At 49.6% G+C, this 17,065-nt stretch overlaps 1 protein-coding gene across 2 annotated transcripts in view; it reads left to right on the top strand.

Moving 5' to 3' along the window:
* Positions 1–17,065, top strand: part of IGSF21 (immunoglobin superfamily member 21) — a 237,880-nt gene that overhangs the window by 196,156 nt on the left and 24,659 nt on the right. For both annotated transcript variants that reach the window (XM_083512699.1, XM_083512700.1), the window contains one exon: positions 14,812–14,927. In XM_083512699.1, the coding sequence (XP_083368825.1) occupies positions 14,812–14,927 (116 nt within the window). The remainder of the gene's footprint in view (positions 1–14,811; positions 14,928–17,065) is intronic.

Here is a 17,065-nt window from a genome sequence, read left to right as displayed (position 1 = left end):
TTCAAATAAAAACACCTTGGAGATCCCAGGCCACAGGGAGGTTAGGGTGGCCTCAACCAGAGCCAGGGCTTTTTCGGCCGTGGCCCCAAGCTGGTGGAACGCTCTGTCACAAGAGACTAGGGCCCTGCAGGACTTGACATCTTTCCGCAGGGCCTGCAAGACGGAGCTGTTCCACCAGGCCTTTGGCCAAGGCACAGCCTGACCCCCTCCTTCTGTAATCCTCATAGAACTCTAGCCCAATGATTGCCGTTAATTTGATTCTGAATTGATTTTAGAATGTATTTTAATTAATTGATTGTGATTTTATGTAAATTGTGCTATTTTTACGGTTGTTAGCCTCTCTGAGCCCGGCTTTGGCTAGGGAGGGCAGGATATAAATCAAATTTTATTATTATTTATTATAGAATTGTAGAGTTGGAAGGGACCTCTAGTCCCACCCCCAGCAATGCAAGAATGCTGCCCACAACCATCCCTGGGTGGACTCGAACCATCAACCTTCTGATTAACAGCCAGACATGCTGACCAACTGCACCACATGAAGGTGGTAGCCTCTCTTTCCTTGGAGGTTGCTAAGCGGAGATTGGATGGCCACCTGTTGGGGGTTCTTTAACTGCAGTTCCCGTCTTGCAGGGGGCAGGACTAGATTGCCTTTGGGTGCCCCTTCCAACGCGACAGCTCCGTGATTCCATAAGTGTTAGTGCTGCAGCATGCAATTCTGCTGGATATGTAGGTCAGCTCGCAGGGTGGGCTGTCAGTATAAATAGAAAGTGCAGCCTTGTATCTTCGGCATTCTGAGACATGTTAATGGGGGGGGGGTCTTTCAAGCCAGTCCACAAATCAGGAAATGCCCATTTCCTCTTCCCCCTCCTCACTACCTCCCTCGTACTGTGAGTGTTCACAGTCATTCTCTACCGCCACCCCTCTTCTCCTTCAATGGCTCTCCCTCCCTCCCACATCATCTCAATTGCCCTTGGGTTTCAAAGGAAGGCTGGTGACCCCATTCTCCCCATGCCAGCTGCCTCAGCAGGAAAAGAGAATAATTCATCCCATAATGGAAAGCCAGGTCTGGACCGAATGAGGTAATTAACCAAGGAGCTCCTGGGAGAGACCTTTCTGTCTTAAAACACCCTCATAAAATAGAGCGGGGGCCGCAGAAGTTGCACTGTGTTGAGACTTAGCCGTACCCTTCCAGAGTTGCTTCCGCAGTGGAAGAGTCTGAAGTGCAGGATCTCACCATGGCTGCCCCTGTGCCTATCCCAACCCCAACCCCAAATCACAGTCTGCTGCCTTGATGCATATAGAGGTAGACAGAGCAGTGATGCCCAATTCAATACCCAGTTTATTAGGAACAGCGATGTGGCGTTTGCCCTGCTATGTGTGTGGCATCATACTGGGTTCATAAAGGTAAAGGTAAAGGGACCCTTGACCATTAGGTCCAGTCGTGGCCGACTCTGCGGTTGCGGTGTTCATCTCGCTTTATTGGCCGAGGGAGCCGGCATACAGCTTCCAGGTCATGTGGCCAGCATGACTAAGCTGCTTCTGGTGAACCAGAGCAGCACACGGAAACACCGTTTACCTTCCCGCTGGAGCAGTACCTATTTATCTACTTGCACTTTGACGTGCTTTCGAACTGCTAGGTTGGCAGGAGCAGGGACCGAGCAACGGGAGCTCACCCCATTGCAGGGATTCGAACCACCGACCTTCTGATCGGCAAGTCCTAGGCTCTGTGGTTTAACCCACAGTGTCACCCATGTCCCATAAGGAAGGTATAGGCCGGTAAAGAAACTACAGTTAAGATACTGACAGGAATATTATCTGAGAAACCATAAACTTGTTAATGTTTGTAAAATAAACTTGGTGTTGCTGTTTTTTGGGTTCACATTTAACAACTGACTGGACTCAGTGTTTTACCAGAGAGTAACTGGTTGGTGGCAGCGGGGAAGCGAGCCCAGTGGTGGCACAGGGATCAATAGACCGCTAAACATCCGGGGACCCTAAGTGGGTTGTCATAAATTGATAAGCTGGGGTCATTCTCTGTGCCGGTATTTTGCAAACAAGGGGGGAACTTGAAAGCCTTGCTATCTCCTCATTGGCTTTCCAGAGCAGGGGAGAGCCATCAGTTGCCCTACTGTTGCCGTGATTTATGTCCACTCTTCTGCTCTGTGTGGAGGGAGGAGAGAAAGTCCTGGAGTTGCTCTCCCTTCTGAACCCCCTCCACTACATTGCTGTGTTTCCATCAGGGGTGGGGCAGGTCCCAACCTGGCTTCAAAGGAATTGAGAGCTTCAAGCAAACTCCCAAATCTTCCTTTGCTGGAGCAAGGCATACTCACATTGCCCATCGACTGCTATGATCCTTGTTTCTGGATCATAGAATTGTTTCAGGGGTCAGCAAACCTTTTCAGCAGGGGGCCGGTCCACTGTCCCTCAGACCTTGTGGGGGGCCAGACTATATTTTGGGAAAAATAATAATGAACGAATTCCTATGCCCCACAAATAACCCAGAGATGCATTTTAAATAAAAGCACACATTCTACTCATGTAAAAACATGCTGATTCCTGGACAGTCCATGGGCCAGATTTAGAAGAAGATTGGGCTGGATCCGACCCCCAGGCCTTAGTTTGCCTACCCATGAATTATAGACTTGGAAGGGACCCCATGGGTCATCTAGTCCAACCCCCTGCAATGCAGGAATCTCAGCAAAGCATCCATGATGGATGGCCATCCAACGTCTGCTTAAAAACCTCTATGGAAAGAGAGTCCACCACTTCCCAAGGGAGACCGTTCCACCATCCAAACAGCTCTTACTGCCAGAAAGTTTTTTCCTGATGTTTAGTCGGAGTCTCCTTTCTTTAACTTGGTTCGAGTCCTACCCTCCAGAGCAGGAGAAAACAACCTTGCTGGGGGTTGGACTACATGACCCCTAGAGACCCCTTCCAGCTCTACAATGGTATTATTCTAGGACAGATAGTTAAATCTCACCCCAGCTATCCATCACCAAGCATCTTTTTGTACCCAAGTGGTTTATGTACAGAGGCTCCGATTCAGCTCCTTCATGGCTCATTCCCCTTGATTCCTCTTCTTCTCCTCTTCACTCCCCCCCCCCCGGTCTCTCTCCCCAGCTCTGTTAATTTGTTCCTCCACTCTTTCTGCCTCCTGGCCCTGGATCCTCCATTAAATCACCTGGGAAGAAGAAGATGGCTCTCTGCCTGCAGATTAGCCCCAAAGCCCCCTATTAAAGTGGAAAACCTCCCAGGCGCTGCCTCTTGTTCAATCTCTGCAGCTTTAAACTTACAAGCCTCTTGGTAATGAGGCAAGAGGCCCAGTTGGCAAGGGTGGGGAGGGAGGCAATCTCGAGGGGGGGAGCGGAGAGGAAAGAGGGAGATCCACAGAAGCCGTATTGCCAGCTGTTTTCTGCAGCAAATGTTGAATCATAGAATTGTAGACTTGGAAGGGACCCTGAGGATCATCCAGTCCCACGGTTCTCAACCTGTGGCTCCCCAGATGTTGTTGGATTACAACTCCCATCATCCCTGACCACTGGTCATGCTGGCTAGGAATGATGGGAGTTGTAGTTCAACAGCATCTGGGGACCCACAGGTTGAGAAACGCTGATCTAGTCCAAACCTCTGCAATGCAGGAATATGCAGCTGTCCCATATGGGTCTCGAACCTGCAACCTCGCCGTCATCAGCACCATGCTCTAGCCAGCTGAGCTATGCAGCTGAAGGCGGGGTTTATTTTATTTTTTTATTTTGTACGATTCATACACCGCTTCATTGCAAAAGTGAAACCCCAGCCCCTCTCCACAAAACAGCTGACGAAACAAGAGAAAGCAATAAAATGATTACTTGGGGGGGGGGGACAACAGCAGCAGTTTAAGACTTTTTAAAAGATAGCAACAGATTAAAACTCTCGTCAACTTCTTGCCTAAGCAAAAATGCTTTTGGCAGGCACCGAAAAGACTGCAGCAAAGGCTGGTTGTTAATAAGCAAGGAGTTCCAAAGTGTAACCTGTTGTTCCTGGGGTCCAATAATTCCCATCATTTTGAGCTAGAATGGGCCTGTGGTCAAGGGCAGCAGGGGAGTCCAATAAGTTTTGAAAGACCCCATTTGCTCTCAACTGCCCTGTACATAGGATGTTGCCTCATACCAAGACAGACTTGGTCCATTGAGTGCAGTGTGGCGCGGTGGTCTAAACCACAGAGCCTAGGACTTGCCAATCAGAAGGTCGGCGGTTTGAATCCCCGCGACCGGGTGAGCTCCTGTTGCTCTGTCCCAGCTCCTGCCAACCTAGCAGCTCGAAAGCGCACCAGTGCAAGTAGATAAATAGGTACTGTTGTGATGGGAATGCAAACGGCATTTCTGTGCGCTCTGGTTTCCATCACGGTGTCCCATTGTACCAGAAGCGGTTTAGTCATGCCAGCCACATGACCCGGAAAGCTGTCTGTGGAAAAACGCCGGCTCCCTCGGCCTGAAAGCGAGAAGAGTGCCGCAACCCCATAGTCGCCTTTGACTGGACTTTACCTTCCAGGAGTCCTTTACCTTTTTACCTGCCAAATAATAATAATAAGAACAACAACAGCAACAACAATTTTTTATTTATTTATTTACTTACTTACTTACTTACTTACTTACTTACTTACTTACTTACTTACAGTGGTACCTCGGGTTACATACGCTTCAGGTTACAGACTCTGCTAACCCAGAAATAGTACCTCGGGTTAAGAACTTTGCTTCATGATGAGTACAGAAATCGTTCTCCGGCGGCGCAGCAGCAGCGGGAGGCCCCATTAGCTAAAGTGGTGCTTCAGGTTAAGAACAGTTTCAGGTTAAGAACGGACCTCCGGAACGAATTAAGTTCTTAACCCGAGGTACCACTGTATTTGCTTGTTTGTTTGCTTGCTTGCTTGCTTGCTGCTCATCTGACTGGGTTGCCACTCTTGGCGGCTTCAAACAAATTAAACTCATTAAGCACAGTAAAACATCAAACATTTAAAAACTTCCCTGTACAGGGCTGCCTTCAGATGTCTACTGAAAGTCAGATGGTTGCTTATTTCCTTGACATCTGTACCTGGAGATGTCATTTGGGGATCGAACCTGGCTCCTTCTGCATGCAAAGCAGATGCTCTACCAACTGAGCTATGGCCCTTCCCAGGCAACCCAAGCTGAGATTGCTTTTATTTCCCTTCGCAGGGACTGTACAGAATATTTACATTTGGTTAAAGGAGTAGGGGGCTAATGCTTTCTTCAGTCGAATTTGAAGGGATTGGGTTGAGAGGTCAGTGTGGCGACGCTACGCCTGGCTTCCAAAACGAGCCCTGGAATGTTTAATGCCTGCTCATAACATTTGTAGCTGTGCAAGTTAGGAGACATTAAGAGCAATCAAATCTTATGCTTCAGGGAATAAAATCATCACCCACTGTGGATTTTCCACCTTCCCCTCCGCAGGCAACATCGCATTGCTGCATTAAATGTTTATTTTTTCCTTCCTACGCTGCATCTTCCCCCTTGTAGATGCTGCAGAGGGCTTGGCTGTGTCTTAATGGAGGTGCTCTCCTTGAATCTATCGGTGTTCGCTGGTGATGGATGGAGCTGGTTTGGCGGTAGGGACGGAGCCCAACAGCAGGTGGCGCCAGAGGCAATGACAGGCAGATGCAATGAACCCAAGCTTCATCCCCACCCTCTTCTTCCTCCTGACTGATCTCTAGGGCAACGCTGAGATGAAGACCACATTCACACCATCCCTTTAAAGCACTGTGGTGTCACTTTTAAACAGTAATAGCTTCCCCCAGAGACTTCTGGGAACTGTGGGATGTTTAGGGTGCTGAGATTTGTCAAGAGCCCCCTCTCCCCCCCAGAACTAAAATTGCCAGAGTTCCCTGTGAAGAGGGATTGTCTGTGTGGCGTAATGGTTGGAGTGTCAGACTAGGACCTAGGAGACCAGGCTTCGAATCCCCACTTGGCTATGCAGCTCACTGAGTGATCTTGGGCCAGTCACACTCTCTCTCTGCCTAACCTACCTCACACGGTTGTTGTGGGGATTAAATGAAAAGAAAGGGAGAGCTATCTACTGGAGCTCCGGGGGGGGGGGGGCTGACCATTAGGTCCAGTTGTGACCGACTCTGGGGTTGCGGCGCTCATCTCGCTTTATTGGCCGAGGGAGCCGGCGTACAGCTTCCGGGTCATGTGGCCAGTAGGACTAAGCCGCTTCTGGCAAACCAGAGCAGCACACGAAAAGTCTGTTTACCTTCCCGCTGGAGTGGTACCTATTTATCTACCTGCACTTTGACGTGCTTTCAGACTGCTAGGTTGGCAGGAGCAGGGACAGAGCAACGGGAGCTCACCCCGTCACGGGGATTCGAACCGCCAACCTTCTGATCGGCAAGTCCTAGGCTCTGTGGTTTAACCCACAGTGCCACCCGTGTCCCTTGGGGGGGGAGTGGGCTATAAATGAAACAAACAAACAAACCAATCTGGGAATTGTAACTATGTGGCTGAGTGGGGATACGAACCCTGGTCTCTCCCAGTTCCTCATGTGACACTCTAACCCAGGGGTGGGCAACCTAAGGCCCATGGGACACAAGCAGCCCACAGGGGTCGTTTAATCGGCCCCTGAACCAAGCTGCCCACTTGGCGAGTCCCTGCGTGCTGCACTAAACTGGCGTGGCGTGGCACAAGGACTCGCTTCCACAGTGCCGGAAATCACTTCTGCACATGCTCAGACACCGAAAATCGCATCTGCGCAGATGCAGGAAATCATGTCTGTGCAGATGCAGACACCAGAAATTGCGACCGAGAGCGCAATCCAGTCCACAGAGGGATCTGTGCTAGAGTGAACCGGCCTAGGCAAGGTAAACCTTGCCAACCCCTGCTCTCACCACTAGACCTTGCTGACTTTCTACACAAGCTGCAGCTCCCAGAATTCTTTGGGGTAAACCATGGCTCTTTAAAGTGGTACCGTAGTGCTTTAAATGGATGGTGCAGTTGTGGTGTAAGGAGGAGGAAACAGACAGGCAGCCCCCCCTTTCCCCAGACTGGTTGTAAGTAAGAAGGCAGGCATGTGGGGGCAATGCCCCATTTCCCCTAATGCACTGCCCCTCCCCAGGTTCTCCATGCAAGTAACAGAGCCACATTCTTCCTTTTTTTTTGGTGGTGGTGGTGGTGAGGTCTGCTGTGCATATCTAAGGGAAGATGAAAGCATGTGAATGGGATTCCTGGGGCATATCTAGGGAGTTTCATGCTTTGCTAAGATGGGATGCAAAATCTGCATGACAGCTGAGAAAAAGCTGTGCAGAGAGAGTATGTGGGAATATATATGATGAGGACCCTCTCTGCTGTGTGAACTTGACTTAGCAATTTGATTGACAGGAGTGTGGTTCAGCCACCAGCTCCCCCAAAATGTGGGTGGTCTGCCCCTCTGTGATTTTGAAAAGAATCATATCTCTGTTATCGATTCATCCTAGTTTTAATGGAGACTTGAAACTGACAAAGCTGCTTTAGAGCTGGGTGGGTGTGTTTGTGCGTCATTTTGGGGGTGACTTCTCGGGTGCTAGCCAGTCAGTGCACAACAGCTTCAGCTGCATGTTTTCTGGAGCAGAGTTTACAGCCCCACGCTAAATCAGAGTTGGAAAAATCCACATGTGAATTGAGGGCAGTCCCAGACAAACCTTACTGCTCTCAAGGTGTTGCAGCCATCTTCACTGAATGTCATCTGTCTTCATTCCGAAACATCAGCTGAGATAGGGAGATGTCTGCTTGGCAGCTACTCTGACCCCAAACCTCCTCTTCTCCACCATTGTTGTTTAGTCATGCCCAACTCTTCGTGACCCCATGGACCAGAGCATGCCAGGCACCCCTGTCTTCCACCATTTGGTCAAACTTATGCTGGTAGCTTCGAGAACACTGTCCCACCATCTTGTCCTCTGTTGTCCCCTTCTCCTTGTGCCCTCCATCTTTCCCAACATCAGGGTCTTTTCCAGGGAGTCTTCTCTTCTCATGAGGTGGCCAAAGTATTGGAGCCTCAGCTTCAGGATCTGTCCTTCCAGTGAGCACTCAGGGCTGATCTCCTTCAGAATGGAGAGGTTTGATCTTCCTGCAGTCCATGGGACTCTCAAGAGTCTCCTCCAGCGCCATAATTCAAAAGCATCAATTCTTCGGCGATCAGCCTTCATTACCACCTCTCCAATTTACCTTGGGACAGGGGCCTATTCCAGGGTGGGTTCGTGGAAATCCAGCCTCTGCAATTAAAGGCCAGGTGCTGCTGAAAACTTCAACGGCGGCGTTCATTGACACAGGGAACCACGGGGAATACAATTTCCCCATGCTTCCCGATATCAGCTGCTGCTCCTGAGAGCATCCATCACAGTTTCTCCTGCAGATATTTCCTTTGAAATCTTGCAGGGGAGATGTTAAATTGGAATTGGCATTTGTGGTTGGACGGGAGGGAAGAGAGAAAGAAAGGTAAAGCTCCATTTGATAGACAACACTGACTTTTCTTGTCTGTTGACTTTCTCCTCTGTCTGCCCTGATTGGTGCTGGGGAGGGGGGAATCTAGCAGTGACATAATTAGATTCTGACATCTCCTAGGTCAGGCAGGATGGTTTACACCTCCCCTGTTGGTTGGTTCTAAATTTAGCAGTCTTCGGCATTAGGTAAAGTTTCCTTCCTCCAGACGGCACCTTTAATTGGTCATGATGTGTGACTTCATGGTCCAGGGAGCGCGGATGTGCTCAAGGGATGATTTAGGGGAGTGGCGAAGGTTACTGGCATTGCATCAGGAGTGGATAGCGCCGTCGGGCATTCATTGGGGAGGCTGCGGTGTCCAGACAGAAGGACTCATGCAATAATTGTCTTGGCTAACATGACACATCGTCTGTCCCTTATGGATGGTGTCAGTGGCTGATGATGAGCTAAACAGGATGTCACTTTGCTCATTAGAAAGTGCCTGGAATACAGGAAGATCCTAAAAGAGAGAGGCTCGCAGGGGAGCAATAGCTTCAGGGCCTACCTAGGACCCTTGCACCTACAGGACCGCCTCTCCCGGTATGCCCCATGGAGGACATTAAGGTCCATAAATAGTAACACCCTAGAGGTCCTGGGCCCTAAGGAAGTCAGATTAGCCTCAAACAGAGCCAGGGCCTTTTCAACACTGGCGGAACACCTGGTGGAGTGCTGTATCTCATGAGACCAGGGCCCTGCAGGATCTGATTTCTTTCCACAAGGCCTGTAAGACAGAGTTGTTCCGCCTGGCCTTTGGCTTGGAATCAACTTGATCCCCTCCCCCTCTTTCCTCTTTCCTTTCTCCTTCTGTGATGGAACTCCTATATGGGGACTTCCCTGGCTTTTTTTCTGGCCCACGTAGGACCAGTCTGGATAGTTGGCCTTGGTGAAGACTTGACGTTTTCATCCCCCCAGAAAGTTTTTGATTTGAGTTCCTGCTGAAAGGAGGCTGCATTTTAATGTTGTATTCCAATCTTGTTTTTAAGTTGTATTTCAATCAATTGCTTTTATACCTGGTGTTAGCAGCCCTGAGCCTGGTCTTGGCTGGGGAATGATGATGATGATGATGAACTCAATAGCACAAGAAGAACCTGCAGGGTCAGGCCAATGGCCCATTGAGTCCAGCATCCTGTTCTCACAGTGGCCAACTATGGGAAGTCCGTAAGCAGGACCCAAGCCCAGCAGAACTCTCCCCACCTGGAGTTTCCAGCTTCTGGCATTCAGAAGCATTGCTGTCTCAGACTTTGGAGGCAGAACATAGCCATCATGGTTAGTAGCCACTGATAGCCCTATCCTGCATGAATTTATCTAATCCTCTTTGAAAGCCATCCAGGTTGGTGCCCGTAGGTAGATGATGTGTGAGCCTCGACCTCCTCTGCTCTTTCTGAAGCAAGACTGTAGAAAATGCATCCCAGAGATGACAGGAGCACAAATCTTCCGAGCCATGCATCTGTTGCGTTCCATGTAGCTGTCGCTCCCTCCTGTTATTTAAACCCCCAGCCGGCTTTTTCTGTGTTGGCATCTATTTCCCCCCCCCTCCTCCACCTTACCATAACTCTCTCTTCCTCCATTTATCCATCTCTCATCTCTAACTCTTTCTTCCCCCCCCCCTCTCCTGCAAAATGAGTTCTGGGATAATTTCTCTTCCCCGTCCCTCCCAGTCTTTCTCGCATTGTGACACAGATATACAGCCTGGCATTTAGGGACTTGCTTCTCGCTTATGCTGGGGGAGGAGGAGAGTATATATATAAAATTGTGGGAGCCTTCGGAAGAAAGAGATACGATGTGACCAAACATGGCGATTTGGGAGTCCCTCTTGGTTAAAACTCTGCCTTAGGGTTGCAAAAACATCTTCAGCCTGAAGGCAGCCTCCCAGGGCGCCAAATGGGTGTGAATTTCACATTGGTGCAGCAGGCTAGTTTTGATACACTCTCACAAACCCTCTCCATCCTATATCTGTGATGGCCTGGGAATCTGATTCAGAGGCTGAACCGGAGGAACCCCAGCCTGCACAGGAGTCCCCGCCTCCAGGGCCGGCTGAGCTGGGGCAGGACCTTGGATCTGAAGCGCCTGCACCTGTGCCAGATCCTCAGGATCAGGCACCAGTTGATTCCACTCTGGCTCCGGAGGTGATTGAGGACACAGTGCCTACAGGTGCGCCTCTCCCAGCCCTGTCAGGGGAAGGTGAGTCTCCCCCTGGGTCCAGTAACCCTCCAGCCTCTCCTGAGCTGCAGAGGCTCAGAGCAGAGAGGTGGAGGGAACTGGTTTCTCCCAGGAGGAGTGCTCGCCTTAAAGCCAGGAGAGGCGGGTCTCCTGGGGGCCGGGACTGCCCCGGCCTCAGAGAAGATAAAGACCAGTCAGCCCGGTCCCAGGTTGCGGGAGCAACGTTGTTGAATACCTGCTTCTGCCCGGACCCAGACCTGTCCTTCCAGAGTTCCCGTCCCCGCCCGACTTCCTGCTTCGGACCCCGCCTCACTCTTTGTGAACTGTTTCCAGACTCGTGACCCAGGACTGGACTTTGACCACGCCAATGGTAACCTTCCCCCCGGGACCAGCACAATATCCAAGCAAACAATATTCATTCTGTTTTTTTTATATACCGAATTTTTTGCTCTATAAGACTCGCTTTTTCCCTCCTAAAAAGTAAGGGGAAATGTGTGTGCGTCTTATGGAGCGAATGCAGGCTGCATAGCTATCCCAAAAGCCAGAACAGCAAGAGGGATTGCTGCTTTCACTGTGCAGCGATCCCTCTTGCTGTTCTGGCTTCTGAGATTCAGAATATTTTTTTTCTTGTTTTCCTCCTCCAAAAACTAGGTGCGTCTTGTGGTCTGGTGAGTCTTATAGAGCGAAAAATATGGTATATAGATTTTTATTGGGTTTTTAAATATATCATTTCCAACAATCATATAACATAACTTCTTCTCTTATACAATGTTTTAGACTTCCGTCAACACCTCTGATGATTTTCCGTTCTTTATCACTCATTCTGCATTTCTCAATTTCTCTCTTACTCTTAATTATCATTAACTGATTATTCTCCTCATAGTCTTTCTTGCAATATTTCAGGTAGTCCTCCTTACAAAACTTCTTGCAGTCTTACTAGCGTAATCCGTTCATCACAATTACTTTACAAATAGTTCGTATATTTACTCCAGTCTTCTAAGAATCTCTGGTCCTGCAGGTTTCGAATCCTTCCTGTTAATTTATCCAGTTCTGCATAGTCCATCAATTTCATCCGCCATTTTTCTTTCATCGGTAATCTTTCTTGCTTCCATTTTTGTGCCAGTTAAGCAAACAATATTCATTCTCAGAGTTCAAGGGCCCGTCCAATGGATTCAAATGGTAAGAAAGAAGATTTCAAATAAACATTAGGAAGAGCTTTCTGACAACAAAAGCGGTTCACCAGTTGAATGGACTCCCTTGGAAGGTGATGAAATCTCCTTCAATTGAAGTTTTAAAGCAGAAGTTGGATGGTCATCTGTCAGGGATTCTTTGCATTGGCTTTTTTTGACCCTTAGAGTCCCTTCCAACTGTACAATTTTATCATCCTGTGATCCCAGCCAGGCAAAAGCACTCAAGGAAGTTGTGAAGCAAGACCTGCAGAGAACTCCAAGGACCAGATGGAGAGGTCTGGAGGGCCACATATGACCCTATTTGCCCCTGATCTATGGAGGAAAAATAGCTCAGTTGGTTAAAGCAAGGTTTATTTATTGATTTATTGAATTTATATACCACCTTATACCCGGTGGTCTCAGGGTGATTCACAGAATAAAATCACAATCTATAAAATCAAAATAAGAACAATAACCGAATAGCACACACACACACACACAGAGAGAGAGAGAGAGAGAGAGAGAGAGAGAGAGAGAGAGAGAGAGAGATTTTAAAATGGCATAGGATGTCAAACAGATCAACCAAAGGCCTGGTTAAAAAAGAACATTTTTGCCTGGTGCCTAAAGGTGTGTCATGAAGGTGCCAGGTGAACTTCCCTGGGGAGAGCATTCCACAGACGGGGAGCCACTGCAGAGAAGGCCCCGCTCTCGTGTTGCCACCCTCTGGACCTCTCAAGGAGGAGGCACACGATGGAGAGCCTCGGAAGATGATCTGAGGGTCTGGGTGGGCTCATATGGAAAGAGGCAGTCCTTGAGGTATTGTGGTCCTGAGCCTTGAGGTATTGTGGTCCTGAGCCATTTAAGGCTTTATAGGTCAAAACCAGCACTTTGAATTGAGCCCAGAAACTCATTGGTAGCCAGTGCAGTTGGACCAGGATCACTGAAATATGCTCAGAGCATCTTGCTCCGGTGAGCAACCTGGCCGCTGAATTCTGCACTAGCTGAAGTTTCCGAATCGTTTTCAGTAGTTAGGCCATCCCTGTTCAGATAAGGGTGTAGCTGGGCCACTAGCTGAAGCTGATGGAAGGCACTCCGGGCCACTGAGGCCACCTGAGGTTGCAGGTTCAGTCCCCGTATGGGACAGCTGCATATTCCTCTACTGCAGGGGGTGGGACGAGATGATCCTCAGTGTCCCTTCCAGCTCTATGATTCTATGTAGATGTGAAAATATTCAGTGACATGTAGGGTCGAGCCTTTAAATGCTCCTAGAAATATTCCCAGGAGAACACCTTATGCTCCCGGGGATCCTACGTTTTCCGACTCAACAAGTGGAGCGCAAGAGGTGAGGAGCAGTCTCTAAAACAACATAAACCAGAAGCACTTATTTGTGCCCACATTGACAAGGGTGACCGCTTGAGCGTTGTCGTTAGAGCTGGGAAGACTTTATAAAGTGTTTTCAAATACAATTGCTGTACAGATCCCCCCCTGGGAGATGTCTGTAGGGAGATGGCCAAGTATGTGCCTGTTCTCTCTCCAAGGTTGTTCGATATTTTTGAGGCGGAAGCAGGCGGAAGCACATGGCCCAAAGCCCTCTGCTCCAAGCCGAAGGCTCCGATTTGCCGGGCAACGCTGTGTTGCAGCTCGGGAAATCCCGCCGGAGCGCCAGAGCGCGGGATGGAGTTCACGGACTGTCGCCCGGCATAAATCAACCACTCGCTCTCTCAATTTCGGCGTAACGGCTGTAGCAGCGTTTGCCAGCTGGGGCTCCCAACCCGCAAAGCTGACCTGCTTTCCGTCATCGGGGGCTGGGATTTCTTTGCAACTGGCTGGCAAAACTTACAAACATCAGGACAGAATAAGAGCGTGCTGTCCAACACCCTCTTCTCACAGTGGCCAACAAGATGCCTGGGGAAAACCAGAAAAATATGATTTGAGCACAAGAGCAGTTCTCCCTTCCTGTGGTTTCCAGCAAAGGGCGTTAAGAAGCAGTGCTGCCTCCAACCATAGAGGCAGAGCCATTGTGGCTAGTGTCCATTGCAAGCCCTCTCCTCCTCCATGATTTTATCTCCTCCTCTTTTATATCCAGAGGGACGCGGGTGGTGCTGTGGGTTAAACCACAGAGCCTAGGACTTGCCAATCAGAAGGTCGGCGGTTCGGTCCCTGCTCCTGCCAACCTAGCAGTTCGAAAGCACGTCAGAGAGCAAGTAGATAAATAGGTACCACTCCGGCGGGAAGGTAAACGGCATTTCCGTGCACTGCTCTGGTTCGCCAGAAGCGGCTTAAGTCATGCTGGCCACATAACCCAGGAGCTGTACGCCGGCTCCCTCGGCCAATAAAGTGAGATGAGCACCGCAACCCCAGAGTCGGTCACGACTGGACCTAATGGTCAGGGGTCCCTTTACCTCTTATATCCATCTTCCTGCAGAAGTGAGTTCCATAGGTTAACTATGCTCTTTGCAAAGAACTGCTTCCTTTAGCCCAGGCGTCAGCAAACTTTTTCAGCAGGGGGCCAGTCCACTGTCCCTCAGACCTTGTGGGGGGCCGGACTATAATTTGAAAAATATATATGAACAAATTCCATGGCCCACAAATAACCCAGAGATGCATTGTAAATAAAAGCACACATTCTACTCATGTAAAAACACCAGGCAGGCCCCACAAATAACCCAGGGATGCATTTTAAATGAGCATTCTACTCGTGTAAAAACACGCTGATTCCCAGACCATCCACGGGCCAGATTTAGAAGGGGATTGGGCCGGATCTGGCCCCCAGGCCTTAGTTTGCCTGCCCATGAGCTAGATGGAGCAATTCTCTGACTCTGTATAAGGCAGCTCACTTTGCTTCTATTTAAACCTTAGTTTCCCTACCCATTCTTTTGTCTTTCCTGAATCTTCCAAGGTGTGGGTGGCTGGGTCTTTTCGGTGGAGTATGATACCAAGGAACAATTGAACTATCAACTATCTTCCTCTTGCTCCAACAGCCCCTCCCATGTCTATCTCGGTCATTGCTGCAGACACGCCAGCTCCCTTCAGCCGCTACCAGGCTCAGAACTTCACTCTGGTCTGCATCGTCTCCGGTGGGAAGCCTGCCCCAATGGTGAGTTTTGGCAAGGGCAGTGAATTGGGGAGAGGGCAGAGCATTCAAGGAGGTTGGCCCACATGATCCCTGGGGCCCTTCCCAACTCTACAATTCTCTGATTCTACCATTTTAATGGGACGCAGGTGGTGCTGTGGGTTAAACCACAGAGCCTAGGACTTGCTGATCAGAAGGTTGGCGGTTCGAATCCCCACAACGGGGTGAGTTCCCGTTGCTCGGTCCCAGCTCCTGCCAACCTAGCAGTTCGAAAGCATGTCAAAGTGCAAGTAGATAAATAGGTACCACTCCGGCGGGAAAGTAAACGGTGTTTCCGTGCGCTGCTCTGGTTCTCCAGAAGCGGCTTAGTCATGCTGGCCACATGACCCGGAAGCTGTAAGCCAGCTCCCTCAGCCAATAAAGCGAGATGAGCACCGCAACCCCAGATGGTCAGGGGTCCCTTTACCTTTACCTTTACCTAAGGAAAAGCAAGATATTCCGGGATCAAATCAGCAACCAGGACAGCTTCTGCAAATCCAGGACTGTCCATGGAAAATGAGGACACTTGGAGGGTCTGAGAGAATCGCCTGCTCCCTATAAGCAGCCCTGGTCAATAGCCCTGCTGCAGCTCTTGGAGCCTGTTGACATTTCTGATCCCCCTTGGCTGATCCTTTTTTTTTTAAAGCCTAGATGATCCCCTCAGCCCACCATGCTGAAATATAGATGAACAGGGAGAAGGGAGTTGCAGAGGCAACCACAACCAGGCTAATGGAAGCGTTTTGTCGCCTAAATGGGTGCCTTCCAACTTACAATTCTATGATTCTATGAACTTGCAGTCCTTCTGTGGGCCATAAGATCAGCTTCATATCAGTTTCCTGCTAAAGTTGTGGACCAGGTTCGTAGAATTGTCCTCTAGTCCAACCCCCTGCAATGCAGGAATTGCAGCTGAGGCCCAAGCTAAAAGAGGGCCCATTTGGAGGGATTAGGGCATTGGCCAAGTTGGGCTAAGCCAGCCACAGATTGCTGAGGGTCAAGTTGGGTCCAGAGCTATCAGGGCTTTTGTCAGACAGGAAGGAGCAGCAGGCACTGGGTGGGAACACCCCATGAAGAGGCCAAGATACCCCTGATCTCCGGCTGTGTCTCCCCAGGAGAAGGTAGGAGCCTGACAATGCCTGGCTCTCCTTCCTGCAAGAACAGGATCAGTGCCTCCACTGAACAGCTGCTCAGTGGAGACTTCGATCCTGTGGGTGCAGGCTGCTCCTTTCCAAATGGCTTCCATGTGGATCAGGGGCACCAGCTGCTGGGGGCCAAGCCCTTTTGGGGCCCCTGAAAATTTTGGGGGCAGGGAGCCACCACCCCGTGTTCAAAAAACGCAGAGACAAAGCTTGGGACTGAATGTGGCATGGCTCCAGTGGTTGGCACCTTCCTGAAGGTCGATGCAGCCTCCCTCTCCCCTCCTCCATGGCTCCAGGATGTGGGATGTGAAACACAAGAGCAGTCAAGTACAACATTCCTAGAGTGAACATGTTTACACATGGGGAGGGATGTTTGTCCAGCCAGCAGGTAAACTTCCTGTTTCCTTCTGGGCTGGGACAGACTTCCTGTGCATGTGACTAGAGGTGGGCGTGGCCTCACCTGTGCAGGTAACGACAAAAGCACAGGGCAGGGCAGCCATCTCTCTCTCTTTGACTACATGCATCGAAGAAGCAACATCTGCTTAGCCAAAGATGCTCTCTTGGGTTCCAGCCAAGAGAGGACAAAGGGACTGTCTCCTTATGAGATAGTTTCCAGGTGTATGTTACTTTTCTAAGCTACCGATAAGTCTGCCTTCTGGGATCTGATTGTGAACAGAATGTGAGTAAACTCTTTCTATACTTTTATAGAAGACTGTGTCGTGTCTTATCTTTTATGAGGGAATAAGGGGGAAATACCAGAACAGTTATTTTAGAGGCTTTAGCGAGCCTGAGCAAACGCATCCGCTGCAAGTTTAAAAAGGGGAATGTTACTCTGCTAAATTGTGAAGTTGTTAACACAAGTTGGAAAGGCTATAATCAGACAATATATATCCTCTCCTGCATCCCTGAACATTCCCACACAGGAAGAAGTGGAGAAGGAGCTACCAGCCATTGCAGCCATGTGACCACCGTGCTAGGCTTTGCCCC

Source organism: Podarcis liolepis (assembly GCF_965112155.1).
Source record: "Podarcis liolepis genome assembly, chromosome: 7".
Lineage (NCBI taxonomy): Eukaryota > Metazoa > Chordata > Lepidosauria > Squamata > Lacertidae > Podarcis > Podarcis liolepis.
The sequence above is the reverse complement of the archived record's forward strand: the minus strand, read 5'-3'. Positions and strand labels throughout refer to the sequence as shown.